The 26,968-nt window shown below is 36.0% G+C and overlaps 2 protein-coding genes across 2 annotated transcripts in view; one reads left to right on the top strand and one right to left on the bottom strand.

Moving 5' to 3' along the window:
• The window catches only part of GID4 (GID complex subunit 4 homolog), a 781,841-nt gene extending 767,094 nt beyond the window's left edge, over nt 1-14,747 (bottom strand). Inside the window, exon 1 of the mRNA XM_044089665.1 lies at nt 14,419-14,747. Within this exon, the coding sequence (XP_043945600.1) occupies nt 14,419-14,598 (180 nt within the window). The 5' untranslated portion in view covers nt 14,599-14,747. The remainder of the gene's footprint in view (nt 1-14,418) is intronic.
• Nucleotides 14,748-14,872: 125 nt separating this feature from the next.
• Nucleotides 14,873-26,968, top strand: part of ATPAF2 (ATP synthase mitochondrial F1 complex assembly factor 2) — a 332,165-nt gene continuing 320,069 nt past the window's right edge. The window contains exon 1 of the mRNA XM_044089664.1: nt 14,873-15,360. Within this exon, the coding sequence (XP_043945599.1) occupies nt 15,228-15,360 (133 nt within the window). The 5' untranslated portion in view covers nt 14,873-15,227. The remainder of the gene's footprint in view (nt 15,361-26,968) is intronic.

Genomic DNA, 26,968 nt, shown 5'->3' with positions numbered 1-26,968 from the left:
TACCTAACATTTATTTATTTTTACATTTGCTGAATGGGCAAGCACACTGGTCCATGGAGCCTTTTCAGGCATGACCTGGGCCCAAAGGGCAAAACAATCAGCATTTACAGAAATTAACAATGAAGTAGATGATCCACAAATAAGTATTACAAAATATCAGATTTTACTCAAGCAGAATAACATGATACAGCTATAGCACATAATTATGGGAATGCCCAAACTCGAAGAAGTTTATGAACGGGAAACTGCATGGAAAAGAAAGAGTAGAAATATGCAAGTTGAAACAGGCTAAGCTAAGAATAGTTGTGGACCATATTTTAGATGTTATTATCCGTTGATGTAATCAGATTAAAATCAATGAGCTATACATGTTCTTGTGTAATGAAATAATTTGTGTGGTAGCCTGGCAAAAAAATAGTGGAATGTGAATGTTTGTAGTAGATTTTTAAAAAGATTTTCAAAAGTTAGCAAGGGTTAGCTTAGTAAAAGTTCTTTCTGCCAAGGTCAGTGTGTAAGGGGAAGTTGATCAGCAGAGTTATCTGTGCAAGTTAAAGTCAGGGAGGCTCTTTAGTGCAAGGGCAATGATGATCATGCATTTATAGATGAATGTGTTCAGAAGAACTAAGCCCCTTGCCTGTCCTGCTACCCACTTTGATTTACTGACAGTGACACACTGATATTCACTGTGTGAGATAAGATGAATGAACACACATATTTTGTTCTTAGCGTTTTGAAGTACATCTGTATTCGGAGATCAATGAAAAGCTGTCAATGGTAGTTCATTTGCTTGGGAAGCAATACATTAAGTGTCATATGTTCACAGGTGATTACTAGACTAATAGCACAAGAGCCTTTACAAGCCTAGCCAATAATACCCAGGATATGACAATACTATACACCTTAATTCCCCAGATACGGCATGGGGCAGTGTTAGGGTAGTGGGTCTTTGAGTGCTGGAGCCCAGAGTCATTTTACAGGCTGCCGCTGTGCATAAGAGACATGGGCAGTACCCTGGGAGTGAATTTACACTTCCCCACTCATTTATTCAAATTCTTTTTGAACAGTGAGGGTCATGCTTTGTTTTGCAAAGATGGGAAGTTTACTCCACAGATAAGGTAGCCTTTGGGATATGAATCCGTCTCTCCAGCAAGTTCTGTAAAAGTCAGAAATAAGACTCAGGTCCATAGAACTCATAACCCTTGTTTAATTTTTTTTTTTTTTTACAAATATGTAACATTTTCATCAAGGCTGGATCATAGAATACTGCACGAACCAAAAAGAAGAGATAAAGTGAAGACCACAGACGAAGAATCCACTTAAAAACACCAGTTTATTGCACCTCTAGTGCTTCGGCAACCGCCTTAAAGGAGTATAAAACATCACATAACTTACACAGTTTATATACCCTAATACATCTAACAATTAAACAAGCAGCCTAAACCAATTAATCAATAAACATTAAAAAATACTTAATACTACTTTCTCATCGGATAAGAAGCCTCCAGTTACATTCCACATTCAGACCCTGAGGAAATAAAGTGTCATATTTCAAAATAAAAATACTTCCTTTATATAACAACAACTTTTTATACAAATCATCACAAAATACACCCTTCATAACATGTTCTAAGATAGTGGCTTGTAACCCATTTGGATTAGAATTGTGAACCAGCGTAAAATGTTTAGCAAAAGGGCTTCTTTTATTATTTATAATATTCCGGACATGCTTTTGCAGTCTAGTTTTAAACTTCCTTTTACTTTCTCCTATATATACAAGGTTACATGGACATTTCAACGCATAAATAATACCTTCACTTTTACAGCTCTATATATTTTTAGCCTCAAATACATGGCCATTTATATACTTAAAAGTTGGAACAATATAATGACAAACATTGCAATTACCATAGAGTGAAGTTCCTAGTCTCTGCATGGTCCTATACGGCAGTGTCTCAGTGGGATATTTAAATTTATTGTGTACCAAGATATCTTTTAAATTCCTACCTCTATGAAATGAAATGCCTAAAGACCTAGGCAATAAATTTTTTAGGTCCATTGATCTAAACAAAAAATTCCAGTAGTGTTTAACAATATCTATTAAAACATCACTGAACACACTATATGTAGCGACAAAATAAACTAGTCTTTTCTCTTGATTTCTAACATCTAACTTATACCCCTTACTTCCATACTTATAAGTACCAACTTTATGTTGTTCATTAATAACCTTATCTATAGCTGTTTGAATACTAACTTCACTATAGCCCCTCAATCTAAACATCTCACTAGTCACACTAATTTCTTTAAAGTCCATGTCAGTATTACATAGCCGTCTAAGTCTCATACATTCCCCATAGGGCAAGGAGACCAAAGTATGAACTGGATGACAGCTAGTCCCCATCAAATACTGATTACTATCAGTGAATTGTCTATGCACAGACGTACGCAAGATATTACTGTCCTCCAAAATCAGATGAATGTCTAAAAAGGTTATATCTTTACCCACCTGTATGCCGTCAAAGGAAAGTCCAAATCTATTATGTTGCATAACTTCGATAAACTGACCAACATAAGATATCCCACCTTTACAAATAAAAACAAGATAATCTATAAAACGAAAATAACTAACTACATAATTTTTTAAAAAAATCTATATGATATAACCATTCTAACGCATACAAACCCATCATCAGGTTGGCATACATGAGGGCAAAAGATGTCCCCATGGCAGTGCCCTTGATTTGTCTGTATAATTGTTCATTAAACATAAAAAAATTATTATTCAAACAAAATTCCAATATTTCAATAGCATAATACGTTACTGGAGTCACCCAAAAAAATATTTTATTGCTTCTAGTCCAAACTGACACTGTATGTTAGTATACAAAGTAACAACATCAACACTTATAAAAAACATATCTGCACTCCATTGTATTTTAGATCATTTTTCAAAAAAAAATCAAAACTATCCCTAATATAACTAGATAACTTTATTACATAAGGGAATAAATACTCATGCAAAAATTTCCCAATATTAGATAAAAAATATTTTTGAGCAGATACAATAGGTCTAGCAGGTGGGTCAACCCCACTTTTATGAATTTTTGGAAGACAGTAAAATAAAGCCAACTCACTGCCATCAGTATTAAACTTTTTATCTTTGACATTTTGTGAAAAATATTTTAACCTCACTCCCTTAGATATAAGGGTATCAAAGTCATTCATAGCCTTAATATATTCATTTGTATTACTCTCAACATAGATATTGATATCATCTAAATGTGTCACACATTTTATAATACTGAGCAACATTCATCACCACTATCTTACCACCTTTATCAGATGGTTTAATAATAAGATGTTCATTATTCGCTAATGTCTGTAGTTCCTTCCATTCCTTCTTATTCAAGTTATATACCAGTTTATGCTTATACTGCATAAAATCACAAAAAGCATTTTCTACAGCAAAATTCAACATTTGAGAAAAACATTTTATATGTTCATGTTGGTATGGAGGAATAAAATCACTTTGCTCATTTTATCAGTTTTTAACAAACTATAGGCATAGTCACTTGCATAGTCAAAACATTCCTCAGGGTCAGATACACAAGAATAAGAACTGTTCTCTAAACTATCAGATTCTAACCAACTACCATCACCTTCTTTATACTGGTTACTGGCAAAAAATATATTAAATGCATCTTCCTACACAATCTAAAAATATCACACTTTAATTCATGTAACAGAGGCAGCACTGTGGGTATATATTTAAGACCATAATTCAAAACATTCATCTGATCTACAGATAAAGGCACACCAGAAATGTTATGAACAATAGAAATGTTCTTACACTCAGATGCAGCAGCTACATGGATTGTTTCATCCACATCTTTAACAAAAGACACAGAACTGTCAAGAATATCTTGCACAACATTATTTACATTCACACTAATACCATTTGCTTCTCTTCTTTTCACTGAAACTGTGCCCTTCTTGATTGTTAAAGTTCCCAGACTGAACTCACTCTGCTCTCTCTGCTCTTCCTGAAACTGCTGGTTCCCTCTCCGAAAATCTGAGGTTAATCTAGATGGATTTTGAGCTGCTGGCAATGCTGGAAAATGCTCTCCTTCACCTCCACCATTAGAGGAAACGCCAGAAACATCTGAAGCAAATGATACACTCCTAGAAGGAGTTGGTGATTTCTTAAAGGGACCAGAGCCTTTATTACGATGAAAATGTGTTGGGTTTTGCCATAAAAAGGCACGATTACTTTGATGGTCTTTTAGATCTCTTTTCAGTTTTGTGCATTTCTGATCAATGAGTTCTTTTTCATATTTATCGAGACCAATATTTACATCTGCTAAAAACTTGTCAAACTGCATAGATGTAAGTCTTTTAGATAAGTCATTATAGGCAGCTTTAATGTCTTCCTTAAGCTTGTTTCATTTCACACGATATCTTTCTAATAGAATGGAAATCCATTCTAAAGTACAACGATGAGCTGCCAAAATCCATTTCTAGGAAAATTGCACATCCCTTTCATCAGACATATCAAAAGGAGTAGAGGGACCTTTAAAGGCTCTTAGTCTCCTAAGTGTAATATCCAAGTCAACATATCTTTGCAAGCTTAACAGATTAAAGTATACAGCAGTTTCTTTATGCAGTAACTGTTCCAACTTACTCATTAAAGCACTCGATTCACCAGAAGGACTGGAAGAAGGGCCAAATTGTCCCAGAGAGGCAAATGGATCACTCACTTTAGAATTTCTTGCTTGTTCAAGCCTTTCAAAAAAATGTGAAGTAGAGGAAACACCCACTGAAGCAGAAGTATGGGCAACGTTGGAACCAGCCATACCTGCAGCATTCTGATGCATTACAAAACTGTCCATAGTTTTTGACTACCTTCCAGTGTGTCATCCCTTAAAAGCCTAGGGATCCCAAATGAAGATTCATTTGCCATAAAAATAGACCAAACACTGCACAAACCAAAAAGAAATAAACTGAAGACCACAGACGAAGAATCCACTTAAAACACCAGTTTATTGCACCTCTAGCGCTTCGGCAACCGCCTTCAAGGAGTATAAAACATCACATAACTTACACAGTTTATATACCCTAATACATCTAACAATTAAACAAGCAGCCTAAACCAATTAGTCAATAAACATTAAAAATACTTAATACTACTTACTCATCAGATAAGAAGCCTCCAGTTACATTCCACATTCAGACCCTGAGGAAATAAAGTGTCAAATCCAAAAATAAAAATACTTTCTTTATATAACAACTTATTTTTATACAAATCATCAGAAAATACACCCTTCATAATATGTTCTAAGATAGTGGCTTGTAACCCATTTGGATTAGAATTGTGAACCAGCATAAAATGTTTAGCAACAGGGCTATCTTCTTTATTATTTATAATATTCCTGACATGCTCCTGCAGTCTAGTTCTAAACTTCCTTTTACTTTCTCCTATATATACAAGGTTACACTGACATTTCAAAGCAGAAATACCTTCAGTATTAGAGCACTGTACTTGATTATGGGCCTGGTGAGGGCTGAGTAGAGTGGCACTACGATTTCCTTTACTTACAAGCTGAGCCACACAGAGAATTTCTTCACTATCGTAGCTAACCGGTGGCCAAAGTTTAGGTTACCATCTATTCATGTTCCTAGGTTCCTCATCACTGGGTCTACTTTTAGGGGTGCACTACCAGTACTGTAATTTGCAGAGACATCTGATTTACCAAAGGGTATGACTACAAATTTTTAGCATTTAGTCTCAGACCATTGTTTTGGCACCAACTGTTCGTTATTTTTAGGCCTGTTTGTAGGCTATCAACATCATTTGGGGATTTAATGATTGCTCTCAGCTTACAGTTGTCAGCGAACTTTGTGAGCAAGAGGTCCACCCCCCGACATTGACCTTCACTTCAGATAGGTATGTACCAAACAGGAAGGGGTCCTCAACTGTAATGATGGGATGTAGTGCCAGCTATGCCAGAGAGAGTAGGGCAGTGCATGTGTAACATATGCCAGCATAGCTAACTAGAGTTTTGGAAATAATTTTGTCATTTGAATATAAAACCGATCTGTACAGATGCTAGTATTAAAAATGTATTTGTAAAGTTGCTTGTGTTAAAAAATGTATCAAAAATGGGTCCTGCTAGACAGAAAAGAAATATACATGCATGTCACACTGCACTGTAAATGATGAAATGTATATATGTTAACAGAGGACGCTGGAAGTGGTTAAGCTCAGCCCAGCTAACCTTATGAAAAATAGCTCAAAATTAAATGACTCGGTTTAGGCCATAAAGATTTTATCTCACAGGCCTGAATGCAGCCGGAAGAAACGCAATGTCTGGGCTGGGGTCCTGCTCTTATTGCCCTCATTGATGAGCTAATTGCTACCATTGGGTACCAGAGAATGGCTAGTTAGACTCTGCAGAAGGATGAAAACATTGGAATTGTTTTACCATCTCCAGATGCTGGAATAAGTCTTAGCAGGGTTCTAGGTGTGTACTATGACACATATGTACTAGTTCCTGGCTCAATTTTCAGTGACAGGGTAGTGTGGGAACAGAATCAGGTGACCAGATGTGATGCCATTCTGTAACCAGCACTGAAGTTGCATTTAGATATTAGTGAGAGATGTGACACAGACACTCAGCACTCTGTTACTGGAACTGACAAAGACACTCATCCATTTCATCTTTCTTTGCTCTAGCAAATAAGGAACAGTAATTCTTAAGTCAGTTAGGAAGATAGCGAGCATTGTTTTTCTATATCTGTCTGAGTCTTTCCGTCTGTGTTATTTTTTGACAAATTCAAATTGGGTCTGATCTAGTGTTTATAGAGACTTCCCATGTGGTTATTGATCTGGTCCATATTTCTCTCAATGGCTTTGCAGATAAGAACAGTCAAGTTTATGGGTCAGTAGTTCCCTGTGTCAGTTGATGGGCCTCCCTTGTGCAAAGGGATAACTGTTGCAGTCCTCCATTCCTCTGGGACCAATCCCACCTGGAAGCTGTGGTTAGAGGGTTTGTAGTGGCCCTGATAGATTCTGTTTTAAGCTATCTAAAAGCTTTCTGTAATGCCGTCTGGACCTATGGAGGCTGTGTTTTTGGCTGTAGCGAGCACAGTAAGGACTTGTTCCCTTGTAATGATTGGAAGAGGGACAGTTGCTGGTATTTCCTTGGGTTTGGTAGGAAGTGATTTTGGGGGGGGGGGTTGAAATGAACTGGAAACAGCTGAAAGAAACTGGAACAAGACTGGAATAAATGCAGTTACTGTTAATTACCCAGAAATGTGCTGAACAGGTGTCAATTAATCCTCTATGGGCCAAATCTTTTCCGAATAAAAGTCAGCACACCATGTAGTTCAGTTACCCTCACTGTATGTGTCAACAATATCTGAATAGTTTTCAGTAACAGTGCTGATAAACTGAAACAGTCCTCTGTGTTTATATTCATATCTTTTGATAAACTGAAATAGTCCTCTGCATTATTTCTTTTCCCCCTGAATAGTATAATTAATATTCTGAAATGCTGATATTTGACCTGACTTCTGCACTCACAGCAGTGTGTCTGTACTGCCTTGTGCAGATAGTTACGGCAGTACAGTCTTCAGATCATTCAGAAAAAAAAAACGGTGCATCTGAAGTATAGCTTAATACCAACACCCTGCCAAATTCTACACACTTCTTTAGTCTTGGTTCCCCACGTCTTGTGGCATACAAACAAGATGCATTTGTACTCAAATGTACAGCACATTGTTTTTATCAGTATTCTTGACTGAAAGTTATTTTCACTGACTGAAAAGCTCATTTTCTGAAACCATGTGCAAACTATGAAGCCTGCTTTAATACAGCTGCACTTTTATCCTTATACAAAGAGAATACTGTATGTTTGTACATTTAAAAGACACTTGCTGTAACAGAGGATTTTTTTTTGTTGAATAACCTATTTATGCTAAGGGTCCACCAAAGTGGCTTATTTTTGATAGTAATCATAGGTGTGGGTCAGACTGGTACTACTTCCTCTATGCAGCTATGAATGTGGTTGTACAGTGCTTTTGTGTACAACTCAGAGTAGGCCTCACAGTCATCCATATTCAGAGGGGCTTTGAAGTTTAATAAGCTGTAGTTAGAGGTAATTTTTCTTATCAAAGTTAACAGGTTTGGAGTTTGATGGAGGCTCTAGGTTAGTTTTAATACTAAAAGGAAATCATTTTGTAGCCAGAGTTTACCAGGGAGAAGTTAATGGACAGAAGGGAGCAGCATCCCCCCACAAATCATGACTACTGGGTCTATGATACCTGTACCTCTAGTTGGGGAACTAACTAGTTGCTCCATAGTGTCTGCACTGACAAAGTCCAAAAACCTCTGAGCAAGTGAATTATGGGTTGCACAAGTCTTCTAGTTTATGAAGGGATAATTGAAGTCGCCCATTAGTTATGGTGTTAGGCTGAATGTTACAAGATTCCAGTAGGGATAGGTAGGAGGTGTGGTTTTCCAGACATGTTAGGGGAACTGCAGCTAACAAGAATATGGTGGGAGTTACACTTACCATTAGTTGGGCACGGAGCAGCTCAAGCAAGTCATGTTGTTGGACCAGCCTATCAGTGTTCTTTATAAACACGGACACATCTCCTGCCTTTATTTTATCCTGAGCTGAGGGGGAATGAAATGTACGAAAAGTACTGTAGCTTTTCTTGCTTCTCCATTCAGCAGGTGGGAAGGTTTGCATGGTAATTTGAGTTAATCAGTATCTAAGCCGTGGTGGTGCAGCGGTAGCATTGTTGCCTCACAGCAAGAGGTTCTCCTATTAGATTCTCGGCTGGAGTGCCTTCTGTGTGGAGTCTGCATGTTCTCCCCGCGGTCGAGTGACGTTCGGAAGACGTGCGTGAATGGGCGTGCCTTCACTGAAGGTTGGGCATCAGGCTGGCAACTCGGCACCATAAAAATCTACTGCCAATCATTAGCAGACTGGAGTTCCACTGTGGCGACCCCTAACCGGGAAAAGCCGAAAAGACAAAGTATCTAATTTGCTCAAAAGAGAAAGACAACTTCCAAGAGCGCATTTAAAAACATCATCCTTCTCGCTCAACTCAAGTACAGACCCCACTTCATTGCCTCTGCTAAAAATATACCCACCATTCAAGGCCTCTCAAATAAACCCTGCCTCTTCATATCAAACTCCCCTCAGAATAAACATCCTTGCCTTACTCTTTCCAAGACTAACTGGCTGTCACTGCAAGTCACAGCCAAACTACTCGGCTCTCGCCTTTTCAAAGTACACCAGACCAACCCCCTCCTCTCTCACTTAAAGATGTTTGCTGCGTCTCCAACCTATAAACTCAGGAGGCAAGACAGATGTAGCCAATCTCTACAAACACCTTCTTTAAAGCTACATTATGGTAGTCATAGTTTCTTAGACCTTGCTCCAAAACATTGGCAGTCACTTCCTCATGAGTTAGTTGAGCTCACCGACTACTCAATTTTCAGACCTCAGTTCTTTCTTCCTCCTTTAGTCCTTTGTATTCTCCCCTTTCCTTTTTTTTTCTCATTCTCTTTTTCTTGTTTCTAATGTAAGTGTGCACATACAGTTTACCTTTTGAAATATTAGACTGCAACATTACGTAAGCCCTTATGTAAATGCAGTCTCTTGTATTTGTTATACATGTTGACCTTTATGTACATGCAGTTTCCTATACTCCATTAACACCATGTCATACTAAAACTTTTTGTCACTATTCATGCAACATAGGTGGAGCCTGAAGTGGGCCTAAAACTTTTTGTCACTATTCATGCAACATAGGTAGAGCCTGAAGTGGGCCATTTGTGATCAGTGCTCTATTTACATAAACATACAAGAAAAAAAAAAAAAAAGAGAGAGAGAGAGAGAGAGAGAGAGAGAGAGAGAGAGAGAGAGAGAGAGAGAGAGACACAGAGAGAGAGAGAGAGAGAGACACAGAGAGAGAGAGAGAGAGAGAGAGACAGAGAGAGAGAGAGAGACACAGAGAGAGAGAGAGAGAGAGAGACACAGAGAGAGAGAGAGAGAGAGAGAGACAGAGAGAGAGAGAGAGAGAGACACAGAGAGAGAGAGAGAGAGAGAGACACAGAGAGAGAGAGACACAGAGAGAGAGAGAGAGAGAGAGAGAGAGAGAGAGAGAGAGACAGAGAGAGAGAGAGAGAGAGAGAGAGAGAGAGAGAGAGAGAGAGAGAGAGAGAAATAGGGTTTAAGTAGTAGACCAAGGCAGTTTTGCTTTGTGATACTGGAAGGTATTCTTATTTAAGAAAGCATGAAGGTTGTCAGTATACCACACTGCTCTGAATGACAGCCTGCCAATTACAAAAAAAAAATGAAAAGAAACTACCCAACACTATTTAACATAATGTGTGGTAAGATGCTACACCACATCTCACTAAAACAAAATGTTAACATTCTGCATCACATTTTACAAAAAAAATCTCATTCTAATGACCATCTAACCCAGCACATCTTAGCTGACCACAAATAAAACCCAACAATAAATTAAATATTTAAATCCACTCAGATCTAGGAAGAGTTTATGCCTATATGAAATACCATCCAATAGTAAAAGTTCAAATCACCAATCAGTAATACCTATGGTTGACAAGAAAGCAGTCTACTACTTAAAAGTAGAACAATAATCAAATTGAAATATAAATTTAATATGCAACAATAAAACAAACTTCAAAGACATTAAAATGGAGTTAAATTCTATAACGTGATGGACTATCAAAATGGACAAACTACTTTTACAAATTAAGCACAGCTTGCAAGACTGCATCGCTGCAACCTATCACCAATGTGAAGTCACTTTTACAAATTCTTTCGACATCCAATGAATGCAGCTCTCTTGTACTCCTAGACGCCATCAGAAGTGTTCATACCAGATGCACAAATAGAACAGAAAACTACAATTCCTGCTGAGTTAACGTCTGCATGGGTGACAGATAAGGACTCAAACAAGAATTCTGTACTCAACTGGATCTTAAAAAATTAATCCAATTACAACTATGACACAGTTTGCCTCCCAGATTCTCTTAGTGACCACCACCCCACTTATCTCAGAAAACATGCACAGAATATAAATATTACATTTCAATATGTACGCAATAAAAACAGTTCTCCCCCCCTCTCTCTTGAACAGCCTATTACGAAAATATAACTGGTCACCCCTCAAAACCCTCAATTTGGATCTTGCAGTTCAGTACTTTAATAATACATTCCTGCAAATTTTAAATAATCTTGCACCTTTCAGGAAAATATGTTCCAAGTCCAAACAACTTCTCTACTTAACTAGAAAGACCATCCTCCTACTAAAACAGCGGGACAAAGCCTTGACTCACTATCAAAAAGATAAAAATAGTAACAATTATGCAACTTACCGACAGATCACAAATCAGGCCAAAAACCAAATTACAGGACAAAAAGACTTATTTCCAATCATGTAAAAAAAAATTCCAAAACAACCCTCAAAAATTCTGGCAATCAATCAACCTCCTCCTAAACCCAAGTAAACTAACCACTCCACCCCCAACCAATGACACTATTGGCTGTATGGCTACACAATTCAATACCCACTTTATCACCTTCATCACCTTATTACTAAATAATGTCAATTCCACACTTTCCTTACCACCCCCCCGACCCCAATACTCCTCCTTTCTCTCAAGCCAGTCCCTAAAAATTATATACAAAATGTCCCAACTAAAATAAAACCATGTACGCCTGCTGCAGATCAGTTATCTGGTGAATTTCTTAAAACTTGCTGCTAAATTTATCTCCTACCCTATATCTATTCTTATTAACCGCTCTGTCTCTGAACAGTATGTCCTCCTCCTTTGAAAAGTACTTCGCAAAGGAGGCCCCACTACTGACCTTTCTAACTACAGGCCCATAGCTATACTTTCTCCACTTGCCAAAATCTTAGAAAAATGCTTACATAAACAGACTCTAGACCACCTAACACACAACCTTCTACCTTCTACCCAACATGGCTTCCACCCCAAACATGGTGCTAACACTGCCCTATTAAGTTTCACTAATACTGTAAACCACCTCAGAAACAAATAACCACATAGTCTCTGCCACTTTCCTCGATATGTCAAAAGCTTTTGACACTGTATCCCATCAAATAGTCCTAAACAAACTTGCATCCCTCAACTTCAGCTCCAATCCACTTCAATGGTTACATAGCTACCTCTCCAGCCGTAAACAAATCACCTTATGGGAACATAAACTATATCCCCTTTTGACCATCATAGTTGGCATCCCACAAGGCTTTATCTTAGGTCCACTTCTCTTTATTATCTTTACCAATAATCTCTATACTGCAGCATCACCTGCCTCTATCATTCAACAGGATGATGCTTCCCTTACTTGCTCTGTCCCTCCATAATGAACTCCAAGTAAAGTCTCAGACTGACCTAAATAACATTGAAAAATACCTCTCAGTCCACCAACTGATTCTAGACCCAAACAAGACCAAACTATTTTCCAATTCCGGCAATAAAAAAACAACAAAAGCATCTCTCTATCTTCGTGTTTAATGGTAAACAAATTGAACTTATCGAATATACCAAACTCCTTGGTGTTAACCTAGACCATAACCTACAATTTGACAGACATATCGCTTTAATAATCAAAAATGTCCATACAAAATAAGGTACTCTCTTATAGGGCTAAACCATATTTTTCTAACCATGCTAAAATAGCTAAGGCCAAAACTCACCTACTTTCCATCCTTCTCTACTGTTCACAAAACACCACAAACCTTCGAAAATCTGATCTAAACAGCCTTGAAGCTTGCTATAAAATATATATATATATATATATATATATATATAAAAATTCGCCAAATTTGCCACTAACCTTCTCCATAGAGCTCAACATTGTATAGCCCTCCAAAAACTAAACTGAATTAAAACTTACTAGCTCTAAACCAAATAATAATAGCTCACTCTGTTATTCATAACCCCAGCTATTGCCCAGCCTTATCTAACCTCGTACAACCGTATTACAACCTTACTTCACTCAGGTCTGCTGATAAAAACTTGCTCAAAATTATCAAAACCCACAACGCAGTGATTCTTTATACAGCTACTTTTTGGCTTTCCCAGGTTAGGGGTCACCACAGCAGAACTCCGGTCTGCTCATAATTGGCAGTGGATTTTACGGTGCCAAGCTGCCAGCCCAACGACCAACCTTCAACGAAGGCACGCACATTTACGCTCACACCTAACCTGCATGTCTTTAACATCACTCAACCGCGGGGTGAACATGCAGACTCCACACAGAAGGCGCTCCAGCTGAGAATCGAACGGGAGAACCTCTTGCTGTGAGGTGACAACGCTAACCGCTGCACCACCGCAGCTTATACAGCTACTCCATAGCCAAAACCTGGAATTCCCTTCCCTAGCACTTACTATCTATACCCAATACCTTTACCTTCAAACAGCTCCTTACAAATTATTTCTCCAATCACTGGCTATGCTCCTGTACTACCCGTGGCCAAGCAAACACACTTCCCCCCTACTGTGTTTTCTACTTATGCAACTCTATATTGTTTGATTTTATTGTTGTTTTGTTGATATCATATTTAACTTTACTGGTTTGATGTGCGACTTTTCAACTTGATTTTACACTGTACTATGTTATGTAAACTTTCATAGTAATCTTTTTAATACTCTAAGCAGCACATCTTAGTATAAATATCCCACTGAAAACTGGCTTGTTGTTAGCCCAGCTGACCACTACCCGGTTATCAAATGTAAATAAGTAATAAATAAATAAAATTCTTCAAATTATAAAAATAAGAGTCACATATACTAGAAGTCAAAACAATCATATTCACGAAGTTGAAAAAATAAGCAAAGACTTCTCCCACAAAAATTCCCCTTCCAGATTTACAATGAAGGAAAAGAGTGAAGAAAAAAAAAAAAAGCACATCAACGACCACAAACTAAATGCCACAGTTTTATAATACAAGGTAGTTGTTCTGAAATCAGTAAACCAACGAGGCAGGTGGCAATAGCCTGCCTCTCCTTGCTAACACACCCCCTTTGTCAAATTGCCTGCACTACCAAAGAATACCCAATGACAACCACCCAGTCTAATATGAACATGAAAACAAGTGACGTATCAATCCAGCAACCGGGAAAGCTGCAGCTAGGTCATTTCACCTACACCTCCGGCTTGCATGACAGTAATGACCGTTGTTTACTACAGTAGTGAACAAGGGCCTCTCACACGTGATTTGCACAACCTGTGACCATCTGTAAACATCTACTTAAAGTGAAAGTTGAGTACTGTAAGCTTCCATCACACATAAAATAAGCAGACATCAGTGAGACCAAACCCGAACCCCACATTTCACACTTACCTGAAGTACCACCTCCACGTCGTAAGAATTACCTTTACTTTTTTGGTGTCCCCGGAATTTAGACCCGCTGTATAGCAAAGTAGTAGCAACCCCGGGCTGTTGCGTGTTGATAGGAGGCGGTGGGATGAGAGACAAGCCAGATGCAGTGGAGTTATTATAAGTCTCTGTACGAACTGGCATGGTGGATGTAAATTATGAGATTTTATAGGACAAGGGAAAAAATACCCCCCAAAGAGAAAAAAAAAAACACCAGCCCCCGAAACTATGCTACACGCTCCGAGGCGCTTCTGCTACCTTAGCAGGCCCCCAATAGTAATGGTACCATTTCCCCTGAGTACTACCAAACCCGATTGGTAAAAAATTTCGAGCTGTCATTGCTTAATTATATAAACTGGATATCCATTGGCCAAAAAGAAAAAAATGTCACCAGTAAGTGTGAAGGTAGATGGGAATTGTAGTTAGAGTTCCATAAAAATCTTGTATCAACAGTAAGGCTTAATCTGTGCTGTAATTGGTTACTAGAAGGATATTGAGTTCTGTTTTGCAATGGCGGCGCCCTTATAGAAGCGCATTGTCATAAAGAAATTGTTTTCAAGGTTGTTAGCTTTAAATTTGTATTGTGGCATTGAAGGAATACCGCTGGTTGGTTATAACCCTGGAGCGTAACAAGAAAGAACATGGAATAAACTGTACAAAAGTGATTTTAGTTCAGTATTTTGTGTAAATATTTATGGATTGTTCTATTTGTTGGACGTTTTCTATATCAAGTGAATAGCCTTGGTTCGGGATAATTAAGTTTGTACGACATTATGTTGTGCATTTATTATCGGTTTCATTCAGCTTGTTCCCGTGCTTTGGGATCTTCTGGTTGGCCTTCTTTGACTCACTTAGTCCGACTCTCTCCAAAGATCTTGCCTACTCGGGCATATACTCCCCCTGAAGGTATGTTTCCTCCAAGCAGAGAGGCTAGACCTTTTCTAACTGAGTGTATATCATATAATTGAATGGTACAAAGAAATGTTATCAGAAGAAAATTCTGTAAATAATGGAGTATCACGGAGTTTGCTACACTGTTGCCCTGGGAGCAGTCTTCATTTAGTGTACGTATCCATCAGACGTAGCTCTGAGTTTGGAGTGCAGGATCCACTGGTGTTGCAAAGATTTGTGCTGTGATCTCTTTCGGTGGCTAGCGTCCACAAAGACTTAAGATCACAATTATAGGTGTAAATGTTCATTGAATTGTTCATTCCACAGACGTGCCTTTACACTCTCTTTTAGATCTTCACTGTGTCTGTTTTTGAGAAATATTAACTATATAAAACGTTATTCATCTTACTGTAACTGGGTATTAATATATTTAAAGATACGGATAACTCGTATACGAGCCCCATTTTAATGCGTAAAATACATTTAGATTATATATTCTATGGTTGGCATACAACGCTGCAACGCATTAGATTGATCATTTAAAAGTTTCTACAACTTTGTCCCAAGAATGTCCTATGCTTTTGCGGTGTGCCATCATTTTGTTGACTTCAAAAAATCTTTACGGCTTATTATCATAATCACCTCTCAGACTGGCTCTATATGTGATCGCTTTTTTATGCTGATGATATTTAGTTATGTCCAGACGTAAGATAATCAGATCTTTCACTTGAAATAGGTTTTGCTCTTGCTAAAATTTACTTGGAGGTTTGACTAGAGGAGCCCTAACTCTCTAAAGCAACTTTTGATGGTCACATCTCCTAGCTTCTATCTTTTCACCTCACCCCTCTTACTGTTTCTCTAGGTTTTCCTTGAACTTGACTTTTACAGATGTTTGACTTAATCTCTTTTTCCATTTTCCCATTACTTGCATCTGATCCTAGTTCAGCTGTTTGACCAAGTACATTATTCTGGGGCTGCATTTTCTCATGGCTTTTTTTATTCTTTCCTTTAACAAGTTTGGTAGATGTTTGCATCCCCCCCCCCATTTTTCATCTTCTCTGAGACTGATTTCACTACAAACACAAAAATCCCATGCATTTGTTTTAGCACTGCTACTTTAAGCATTCCTTACTATATGTTGTTTTGAAAAGTGGAACTACCATAGTTGCTTTTCTAAGTGTTTTATGTTAGCTGTGTTATGCATTGTGTGTGGAAGTAAGAATCTACCCTGGGTGCTTTTTAAAACTTGTAAAGTGTTCGTTTTTAGCACTGTTATTTTGTCAGGCATTACTTACTAGTATTGTCACACATGCTGTTCTGTAAAGCAAAAGTACTTAGAAAGTAACTCATGGTAATGTGATATGCTAAAAATGTCACCTCAGTGAAGGCGCTAATGTTATGATTTTTTTTTTTACCTTCATAATTTAAATTATACATTTTCATAGGTAGATACTAGGCTATTGGCCCTAGGGCCTACATAAGCCTAGCCAAAAAGGTACCCTGGCTTTTGCCACCCAGGAAAATTATTTTCCTGTGCCCCTGTTGAGCAGAGCCCCAGAGGTGATTGCCGGGGTGAATTTCCTATTTCCCATGCAATCATCAAGATTTTTCTTGGAGTGCTAATGAGCTTTGTTTGATACAGGTAGGTAGTTTGTTCCAGAGTATGCAAAGTCTCTGGGACAGGAATCTATCCCTCCAGCATGTTCTGTTTATTGTGGCGACAAGGTTTAGGTCCCTAGAGCGTGTAGCTCAGAGGGGATTGGGATTTCTTTAAGTGGAACATGTCCAACAGCTCTGGGTTTGACATAGCTTTGTATCTTGGGCAGAGATCGCCTCTAAGTAGTTCTTCTCTTATATTATTGCTGCTGTACCGTATTTGGAAGCTATCTGTTTCTCCTTTCAGCTTTGCAAAGTTAATATGATTTATCTGATAATCCTTTTACACATAGGGTCGTTCATTTTATTTATCCTCTGAAGTATAATATATTTTGACACAGTTGAACGATGGCTGTGTGCTTTCCTCAGTGCTTCTCCTCTTGGCACATAATTAGTCTATTGTGTTTCTTAATCAATTGTTAAAACAAAAGTTTCTGCTGTTTTTCTTTTTGGTGGATTATAGCTTCTCCTTGGTATTATTCATACAGCTAGGCAGTTGGCACAGAAGGTTAAGGCTGTGTGCTGTAGTTCCTGAGGATACAGGGTTTGATTCCCTCAGCCATTGTTTGCCTATAGTGTGACTTTGAGCAAGTCATTTAATCAGATGTTCCTGTTTTATTTCTGAAAAGGGACTGTTCCCAGTGAGTATACATGGCTATCAAATGGGTATTATTATGTAGGAATCTGCCATTTTAGATAAGAGGTGACCTGCTTTAGAAACCCAGATTTGGTAGGAATAACATATGTTTTCCTGTTTTGAAACTAGCCTGTGCACTATGTCTTTTGTGTTTTAGCCAGTCAGCCAAGGAAAGTTTTTGTGCTTCTTCCACAGCTTCATTGTTATTTAGTTAATGCTGCTGGAATGGTATTGAGACTGCTATATTTGCTCTCATTATCCTTCCCCCTTTTTACTTTAATCTGTGGTATCCTTCTTCCCCCTCCTGCTTGATGATGATTGTATTCAGTACATTTTGCTGCTAATACAATCTAATATATTTTATTATTTAAAATTATTGGAAAAATATATCTGTGACCCAGCCATACACTTTGGTGTACCATTACTGTAGTGTTTAATTACAGAATCCCCCCCCCCCCCATTAAGCTTTTTGCAGGCCCATAGACTTGGTGGACTCTGAGGAAAAGAGTTACCATCTGGGTGTCTATGTAAGAATCTATCCTATTGTTTAATTTTACTGTTTGAACTCATTGCCAAGTAGAAAAGATCTTCTTTACTTTCTTACCTCTAACTTCTATCCTTTCTCTCTCGCTTGCTCTCTTCTATGTCATGTGAGCTTTCTGTACGTATACTTTTTTCTATTCCATAACTTTACACGATGATAGTATCTCGTATATGTTCTGTAATTTCTTTGCTGTTACCATATTTTCGTCTGTCTTTTTCGCACACCTTCTTTTCATAGCTTTTACATCCTGAACTTGGTTGTTTGCCTGTGGTCACTAGAGATACAATTGTTCTGTTATCTGTAGTCCTTGTTAACATTTACACTCCCATAGTTCTATTATTGCTGATCAACTCCATAATTATCTCATTTAATCTCCTTCCTTATTCACTTTACATGTGATTGCCATTACCTTTCCCTTTCTTGTTTCTACAATTTGTTCTGTTTTTTAACACTGTTGCATACACTGTATCCATTCTGTCCACACCCTTATACTCTGACATTTCATCTTTCTGGGGCTTTTCTGGTATTTCATCTTTCTGGGGCTTTTCTGTACATAGCAGCATTTCTCTTTTCATTCTCCTTTTCTAGTTCTAGTCTGGGCAGTAAGGTAATTTTAAACCATTCTCTGGGTTTAGTTTATTTTCATATTTGCTTTTAATTGTTTGTTTTTTATTTGGAATCGTACTTCCCAATGTTATTTGGTTTGATCTTGCTGTCCACCCCTCCTACTCTCCATTGATATTGTCTGAACTCCACCCCACCATTGTGTTCCTCAGTCCAGTTTCTTTCTCATAAAAACTAAACCCACCCTATTGCCCATTAGCCCTGCAACTAATGGACAACATCCCTAGTAAATCAACAACAGCAGCCTATCAACTAATTCCACCCCAGTAGTAACAGTCCTACATAAACCCACTCCCACAAGACTGGAATACTTGCATCTATGCCATTATTCTCCCACCCAACTCGGTAATTCTACCCTGACCTCTTACTTTCACTTGTATCATACTTTACTACAACAACATTTTCTATTTTGCATTCACCTTTTCTAATCCACATACCTCTGTCTGTATCCTCAGCTGTTCTGTTGTCTACAGCAAGCCTTTATTTCCATAACTCACAGGAACAAGCTCAGTTGCTGTCCTCCTTCCTCTTGCTCTTTAAATGTTCAGTTTATTTATAGTCTGTTGAAATAAAATTTTATATACATCACAGAACCTTGTGGTTTTATATGGATGTATTCGGATGCATTTGGACTGATTTAAAATAACTTCTGGTATTCTGTCCAGCTTCGCTCTCTTCCATTGACTGGTACATTCAGTTTATCTTGATTTATTGCACACATCCCTATAATATAATGACTTTTGCATTATTAATATTGTCTTTCCTTCTCCTTAGTATTCACACATTTTTCCACACTCCACTGTTTGTACACCATCTGCAATCTCCTAATCACACTCGTTAATTACTCCATCACCTGTACTTCCCTAAACCTCAGTGATCTCACAATCATCTCTTCATAATTAAATATCTAAGCTGTTCAATCTCCCTATCCAAAACTAAACTGAAAGCTAGATTAAAAACAGTATGCTCCTCGCAACATTGAGGTTTATACCAAAAGCACAATTACGTGGTAACATTCACCTTAATCCTGGCCCACCTAAATTGATCTTGGACATACACTGCTCATCCAGTACAACCGAATCCACAATTGGTCTAAACTGCATCTCAACAAACTTTTTGAAACAGTACTACATTGAAACCAGTCAAATATCTATATCCTCTGTCTATCCTTTGTTGACTAGGCTAGTGTTCTCCTTCTCATGAGGTACCTAAGGTGGCATTTTTACTACAAGAGAAAACCTGGTCATGGCACTGTGGAACATCCCCTCTTTATTTTTCCTCAAACTTTTTTTTTAATTTCAAATACATTTGAATGAATTCCATAGCATTTATACATAACATCTTAATTAACTATGTACACTGTTTATATTAGCCTGACACTATAACTGATCTTAATGTATACAGTTACTTTATAACTATGTTCAATCCATTATCAGTGTCTGATTGATTATTGTTTAGTTATGTCCAATCCATTATCAAAGTGTCTGATCGATTTATTGTATAATGTCAATCAACATTAAGATTTTTCCCCAAAGGTTGTTGATAAATGGCTTTGGATAAATTCTTAGTTATTTAATTTTAATTTCCAATAATGATGTGGTCTTCAGTAGGCTGTAGAAGTCTTCCAAAGTTGGTATTGTGTTTGTATTCCATCTTCTTGTTATACACTTTAACACAATCAAAGAAAATGCATTGTTTACTTGCTCACATCAGCATATTCCTTTTATGGAAGAACTAATTTTACTGATTCTACCTGGAGTTAAGAATGCTCTGTGCAAGCATTTCCAATTAAAAAATTTCCAGTATTGTGTAAATAATAATAGTATATAAAATTATAATCATTATAATAAGATAAGCATTTCCAATTAAAAAATTTCCAGTATTGTGTAAATAATAATATTATATAAAATTATAATCATTATAATAAGATAAGAGCTATTGAGTGTTCTTTTGTTATGTATTTCCAATATGAGGTTTGGGTGTTTTATAGTTTATCAATATTTTGTAAAATTTTGAACTACTGTTTCCCATGTCAAAGTCATTATATATGATTTCATAAAGTTAGGTATTTCTTTAAATGAATGAATTCTACTTAATCTTGCGAATATGACAGAATACTCTGTAAAGTTAGCCAGTCCTGTTGTGGAATTTTGTATGTTGTTTTTATTACTTGCATATCTAAAACTTTTAGTTCTTTGATACATTTAAGCCAGCAAACAAATCCTTTCTGTTCCCAAGAATTAATAATTTATCTATATATTTTATGTAGAAAGTTCTTTATGACTATAAATGGTGTTAAAAGATCAAACCAGATTTTTAAATCTATATTTGCAGTAATAATTTTCCCAAATGAGTCAATGTGATTAATCATACGAGTTTTAGTGGGTTTAATTGTTATATTGCATAGTAATACATATGTGCTATGGCAAATTGTTTTTATCTGTTTCTGATTTGTTTCATAAATCAGATTCATTTATTGATATTACAGTTAGTATCAATTTGCAAAGTAATTTGGACTTATCCAATCTGAGATTGTTTTAGATATTGAAACTTTTATATATGTTTCTATATCAGGAAAGTTTAATCCTCCCTGTTTCCATGGTCTGTATTAAAGCTATTCTGTTTCTTTTGGGAAACCATAACATTTTTATTGGGTATGAATTTATTTCTTTAAATATATTCCTTTCTTTTAACAGTTGTATTGCCAAGGCTATATATAGGATCTTGGGCAGTAAAACCATTTTTATTAACTGTAGTCTTCTTCAGATGTTAATATTATTTTATTCCATTTTTCCACAGAGATGTTAATTTTATTGATGATATTATTGTAGTTTTTGAGACTAATTCATTATTATCCTTGCATAACTCAATTCCTAGATATTTTAAAGTAGATTCTTGTTTCTCTATAATGTGGTCCCCCTTAGTCTGCATTTTTTTTTATTTAAAAGTAAAAATTTTGATTTTGACTTATTGAAATGAGTCCTGCAATCATGTGAAATTTGTCAATTAATATATCTAATTCTTCTAATGTCTCTTTTTTATTAGATAATGTTAGTAATATGTCATCAGCAAATAGCATTACTTTAGAATTGTATTGTTCACAAACATCTATTTCTTTGATTTTTATATTATTACGAATTGAATCTGGCAATATTTCAATAGCCAGAGCACATAGAATCGGTGACATGGCACATCCTTGTTTAGTGCCTTTTGTTATATGTATAGATTCAGAGGTAAAAAGACCTAATTTGACATACGCTAAATTATTTGTATATATTCTTTAGGAGATGAACAAAGGATGCAGGAAATTCAAACAGCATTAAGATTTTGAATAAATAGTCCCAATTTAGGGAATCAAAGGCTTTCTGTATATCTAAGCCAAGCTTTCTGTATATCTAAGCCAATTGAGTGTTTCTTTATTAACATCTGTAAGAGAAATTATCCTTTTAATATTGTTATGTGTGTGTCTATAATATATAAATCCAGTTTTATCATTATTTATTGTTTTGGATAGTGGTATTTTCATTCTGTTAATTAATAGTGTCATAAATATCTTATAGTCATTATTTAATAATGATATAGGTCTATATGAGGTACAGAGGTTTGGGGATTTGTTTTCCTTTAGGATTGGTGTGATTAAGGAATATCTCCACGAGGGTGTTATTAAAGCTTGTGACTGAATTTCTAATAGAGTTTTATGGAAGAGGGGATAGTATCTTTGAAGGAAAAAGTTTATATATTTTCATAATTATGCCATCTATACCTGGAACTTTATTGTTTTTACCCTCTTTTTATTGTATCTGTAATTTCTTTATAGGATATGGGTGCTTACAGATCTAGTTTTAATGTTTCTGGTATTTTTTTATATTACATTTTTCATCTAGATTTAATTGATTGACATGTATATTTTCTTTTTGGAAATGTTCCATATAGTGATTTCTGTAGGCATCAAGAATGTCCCCTATATCCAAGACATTTTTCCCTTTCTTTTCATGGAAGTTACTTTTAATGTTATTAGCTTTTGATTGTATTTTGATTCTTGTGGATAAATTATGCAGATCTTTGGGAGAAGTGGCAAAGGTATGTATTTTTAGTTTTTCTAAAGCTAAACTAGTTGTATGTGTTAAAATTTCATTGTATTTATTGTGTAATACTTCTACTTTATTTTTCATCTCCAAATAATTTTGATTTTTTTCAGCTTTTACTGACAAAAGTTTGGATTGTAGATCTAATAATTCAAAATCCCAGTCTCTGATTTTTTTTTTATACCAAGTTAGGGTTTTACCATATATGTAAGGTTTTAATGAGTCCCTTATCATTATTTTATTTATCTCTGTGGTGTAATTAATACCTAAGAACTGTCATTCGGATAATAACAAGGGTTTGAACTCTTTAATTTTAGTTATATGTGCTGGAATTCTAGAGTTAATGATTAATGGTTTGTACCCATTTTGAAGTTTTAGTATCAATGAATTGTGGTCTGAAAAGGGGCAAAGAGTGATTGAGAAATTAATGATTTCAGAGTGTAAGTCATGGGCAGCAAATATTTTATCTATTCTAGTTTGGGTACCACATCTGTGATCTTATTGGGAAAACAAAGATTTATCATCTTTAAATTTGAAAGTATCTACAAGATTAAATGATTCTACCTACTTGTTTAAAGCTTTTGATACAGCAGATATATGCAGCAGTCTTTTATTTGTAGTTTCAGAAATATCAAATATACAGTTAACATCTCCTAATATTAAGTTGCCTTTATAATTATTGAAAATGAAGTCCGTGTTTTTTAACAGTTCCTGTTCCAATGCCTGGGAACCAGTATAGATTGGCTAGGGTCCATATTCTGTTATTATATTTAACTATTACTAATGCCATAAGGCCTTCTTTATCTTCATACTTATTAATGATTTCTGGGTTAATCACATTTGTTTTCCATAAAATTGTTACCCCTTTTGTCTTTGTCTTATAAGTGGATTGCACCAATATCATATATTCCTTAGGAGTCCATTTGTAATTGTCATTTGTTTTAAAATGAGTTTCTTGAAGGAAGACAATTTGTGCTTTGTTCAGTTTTAAAAATTTCAGTAGATTTGATCTCCTGCTAGGATTGTTTAAACTATTGCTACTTAAAGATAATAATAAAGTTAAATCCATCTTAGTCTAAATAACCTATGTATTTTTTGTTTTGTTGTGACTATGAAACCTTTTCCTCTGATAACTAAAGTTATCAGTTTTATACTTGAGTGTTTACCAATAAAGTAATATCTTGGTCAGGCGTACTAAAAATGTTTTTGTGAAATAACATTTGTTGACAAAACTAAGATCCACAGTAGCCATGGAATGAAAAAAATCATTCCTAATCTGATGGATAAACCTAAGTCCATCAGATTATCACTCATACCTTGACAATCCAGAACATCTGAGCTCCATAAATTGAATTGTCATATGGAGAATATTTGTAATTGGAATAAGCAATATTTATATTGAACAGATATAGTACTATTGTGATTAGACAGAATTCTAATGTAATATAAATGTCTACTTATCGTATAAACTATTAATATTTCCATGAAAGATAGATGACAAGCAATTCAATCATAGTAAAGTAGGGTGTATCATATATAAAACAAACCCCAGTAAAAGATTATAGCACACCGTTATTTAACATATTTTGATGAAGTATTTCAAAACGTATTACTTAATATAAATAGATGGTAATAATATTTATACCTAATGTTTATAATACAATGTATTTTACTAGATGTATCAGAAGTTATATTTCATTGTTTGCCAGCATTTAAGTAATCACTTTGTTGCTAAGTTACTTAAAGCATCAAGTTTGTTTTTATGTGAACATTAATGAAAGTTGGTGCATTTTAATTCAGTGCATCCCTCTTCCCCCATTTCTTACACATAAGGGTTTTCATATCTGTCATTTCTTATTAGAAAATGATTGAAATTATAGGTTAAAAACAACAAATTCACTTATTGTGATTAATGATTACAAGTTCCCTTTCCATATTCATAAATTGACATTTTGTGGTATATAGTGAAAGTTTTTTAGATTTAAATTGCAACATTCTATTTTGTATAATCAGCAAAGATTAAACTGAGTGATTGTCAATTTAATACTATTTCTTCAGAATGTGATTGTTACATTCTGTGACATTCCTAGTTCAGGCTTCTATTGTTTCCCTTGAACAACTTTGTCAGTTTGTCATGTATAAAACATTAGTTACCTTGGTAACAGCTTAAGTATTATGTATTGTCAAGATGGGTTACAAAACCACAATTCAAGTTAAAGCAATTGTATGACTTGTTATGCACATTTACTTATATGAGAAAATCATCATGTTTCCCCTTGAAGTTCAGTATAGTGTATGTCATTTATGACAAGTTAAGACAGTAGTGTTATTATACACAAGCCCATGTTATTAAATCCTGTCTTTTTAATATCTAAATTCAGCAGACTGCTTCATCTTCTATGACGATTATATATTTTATGTCTAGAATTACTAAAAACATACATTACATAACTATTGTGTTTTTTTTTTTTTTTTTTTTTTTTTTTGGATGTTCCTTAGTTGAGAGACCACAAGCTGTAATGCTTATTCTTATTATTAGCTCCTTCCAAGCATGTTTATACAGCACATAGACTTTGAATGATGAGATCTTTCTAGTTTTTTATTTGTTATAAGTTTATGTCCATGCTTACATACACACATATCAGTACTTCAAGCACGGACAACAATACCCATCCAGTTTTGCCAGAATATCATTCACTAGTTCATGTGGTGTGTTTCCAGGCTGTTCTTAAAATATCTAAACCAGTATTTGTCCTGTTCCATGCAGTGGCCACTGTGCCAGTGAACCACCCCACACACCTTCCATTCCCACAAGTATTTCCAAGAAGGAAATCTGATGACTCTAGCACTTCCCGGCAACCTCAAACACCCCTAGAATTGGCTATCCCCATATGCCCAACACGTCTGAGTAAGCTCACCTCCCAGACCACTGCATAGGATTCTGCACAAGACAAGTGCTCCAAGTCTTTCACAATAACTCAGACTTCCACTCTCTTATGTAAGTCCTTAATGTGTTTGGCCAAAATACATTTTAAATATAAAATTGCGCTTATTATTTATTTATTTTTTTTTTTATCAAAAATCAACTTAATTAGCTAAACAAGGTGTTGGGAGACCATCAATATGTGTACATGTGGTTTAAAACAGCCCTTTTATTTATATTATTTATTTATTTTTTAAACCAAAAACATTGCCAAGAATCCTCTCGGAGGCTCCTCACAGCCGTTAAGCATTATCGTCACTCTGTCTCTTTTACCATAGCAACCTGGGAGCGTCTGTTTCTGTAAGTGTGTCTGTGTACTGCATACCAGAGGCTCGCGATGCACCTGAAGCAAAGCTTCACTTCACTGCAACTTCAAGCCTAAATTCCCTTCCTTTCAATGAGGCAGCAGCGAGGAAAAGTATGGAGAGTAAACAGATAAAAAAAAAAAACTTCCAACAAGCCGCCAAAACAAGAGATAACACATTCTTCCAGCTTTCCCATCTCTCACTCAGCAGATGTATAAACAAACTATTCTCTGCCAAAATATCCCAAATCACAGTTTTATCCACCCCCTTCCCCTGGATCCAGGCTAAAACACCAAATGTCTCTTCCTAATACACAAGCATCAGTAAACCTCGATCACAAGCTGCAACCCACAGCTTCCTGGAGATGAAAACTGCAACATACAACACCTGCCAGACACAGCTGCATCGACACACACCATGTCAGGCTTAATCAAACGGCACTCAAAGCTATAATACCTGCCATAATTGATATTAACTTTGTTTACACAGAATAATAATGACATTTGTACTAGCTGCCAGACATGGCTGCTTCCACGCACACCATATCAGGATTGATCAAGCAGCACTCGTAGCTGTGATACCTGCCATAATTGATATTCACTATATTTAGACAGAATAATTATGACATCTGTACTAAGACCTTGCTGCTACTATTCATCCAGGATATACATGACATTTCTAAATCATACTTTAACTGAAGAAGGCATTGGTTTCAATGACAGCATTTTTTTTTTTCAAAACACTCTACTGTTACTGCTATTATGTATGATAATTTGTTACATTTGAGTT

This window comes from Protopterus annectens, chromosome 12.part0, assembly GCF_019279795.1.
Source record: "Protopterus annectens isolate FY-2018-M chromosome 12.part0, PAN1.0, whole genome shotgun sequence".
Taxonomy (NCBI): Eukaryota; Metazoa; Chordata; order Ceratodontiformes; family Protopteridae; genus Protopterus; species Protopterus annectens.
This window is presented reverse-complemented; position numbering and strand designations above follow the sequence as displayed.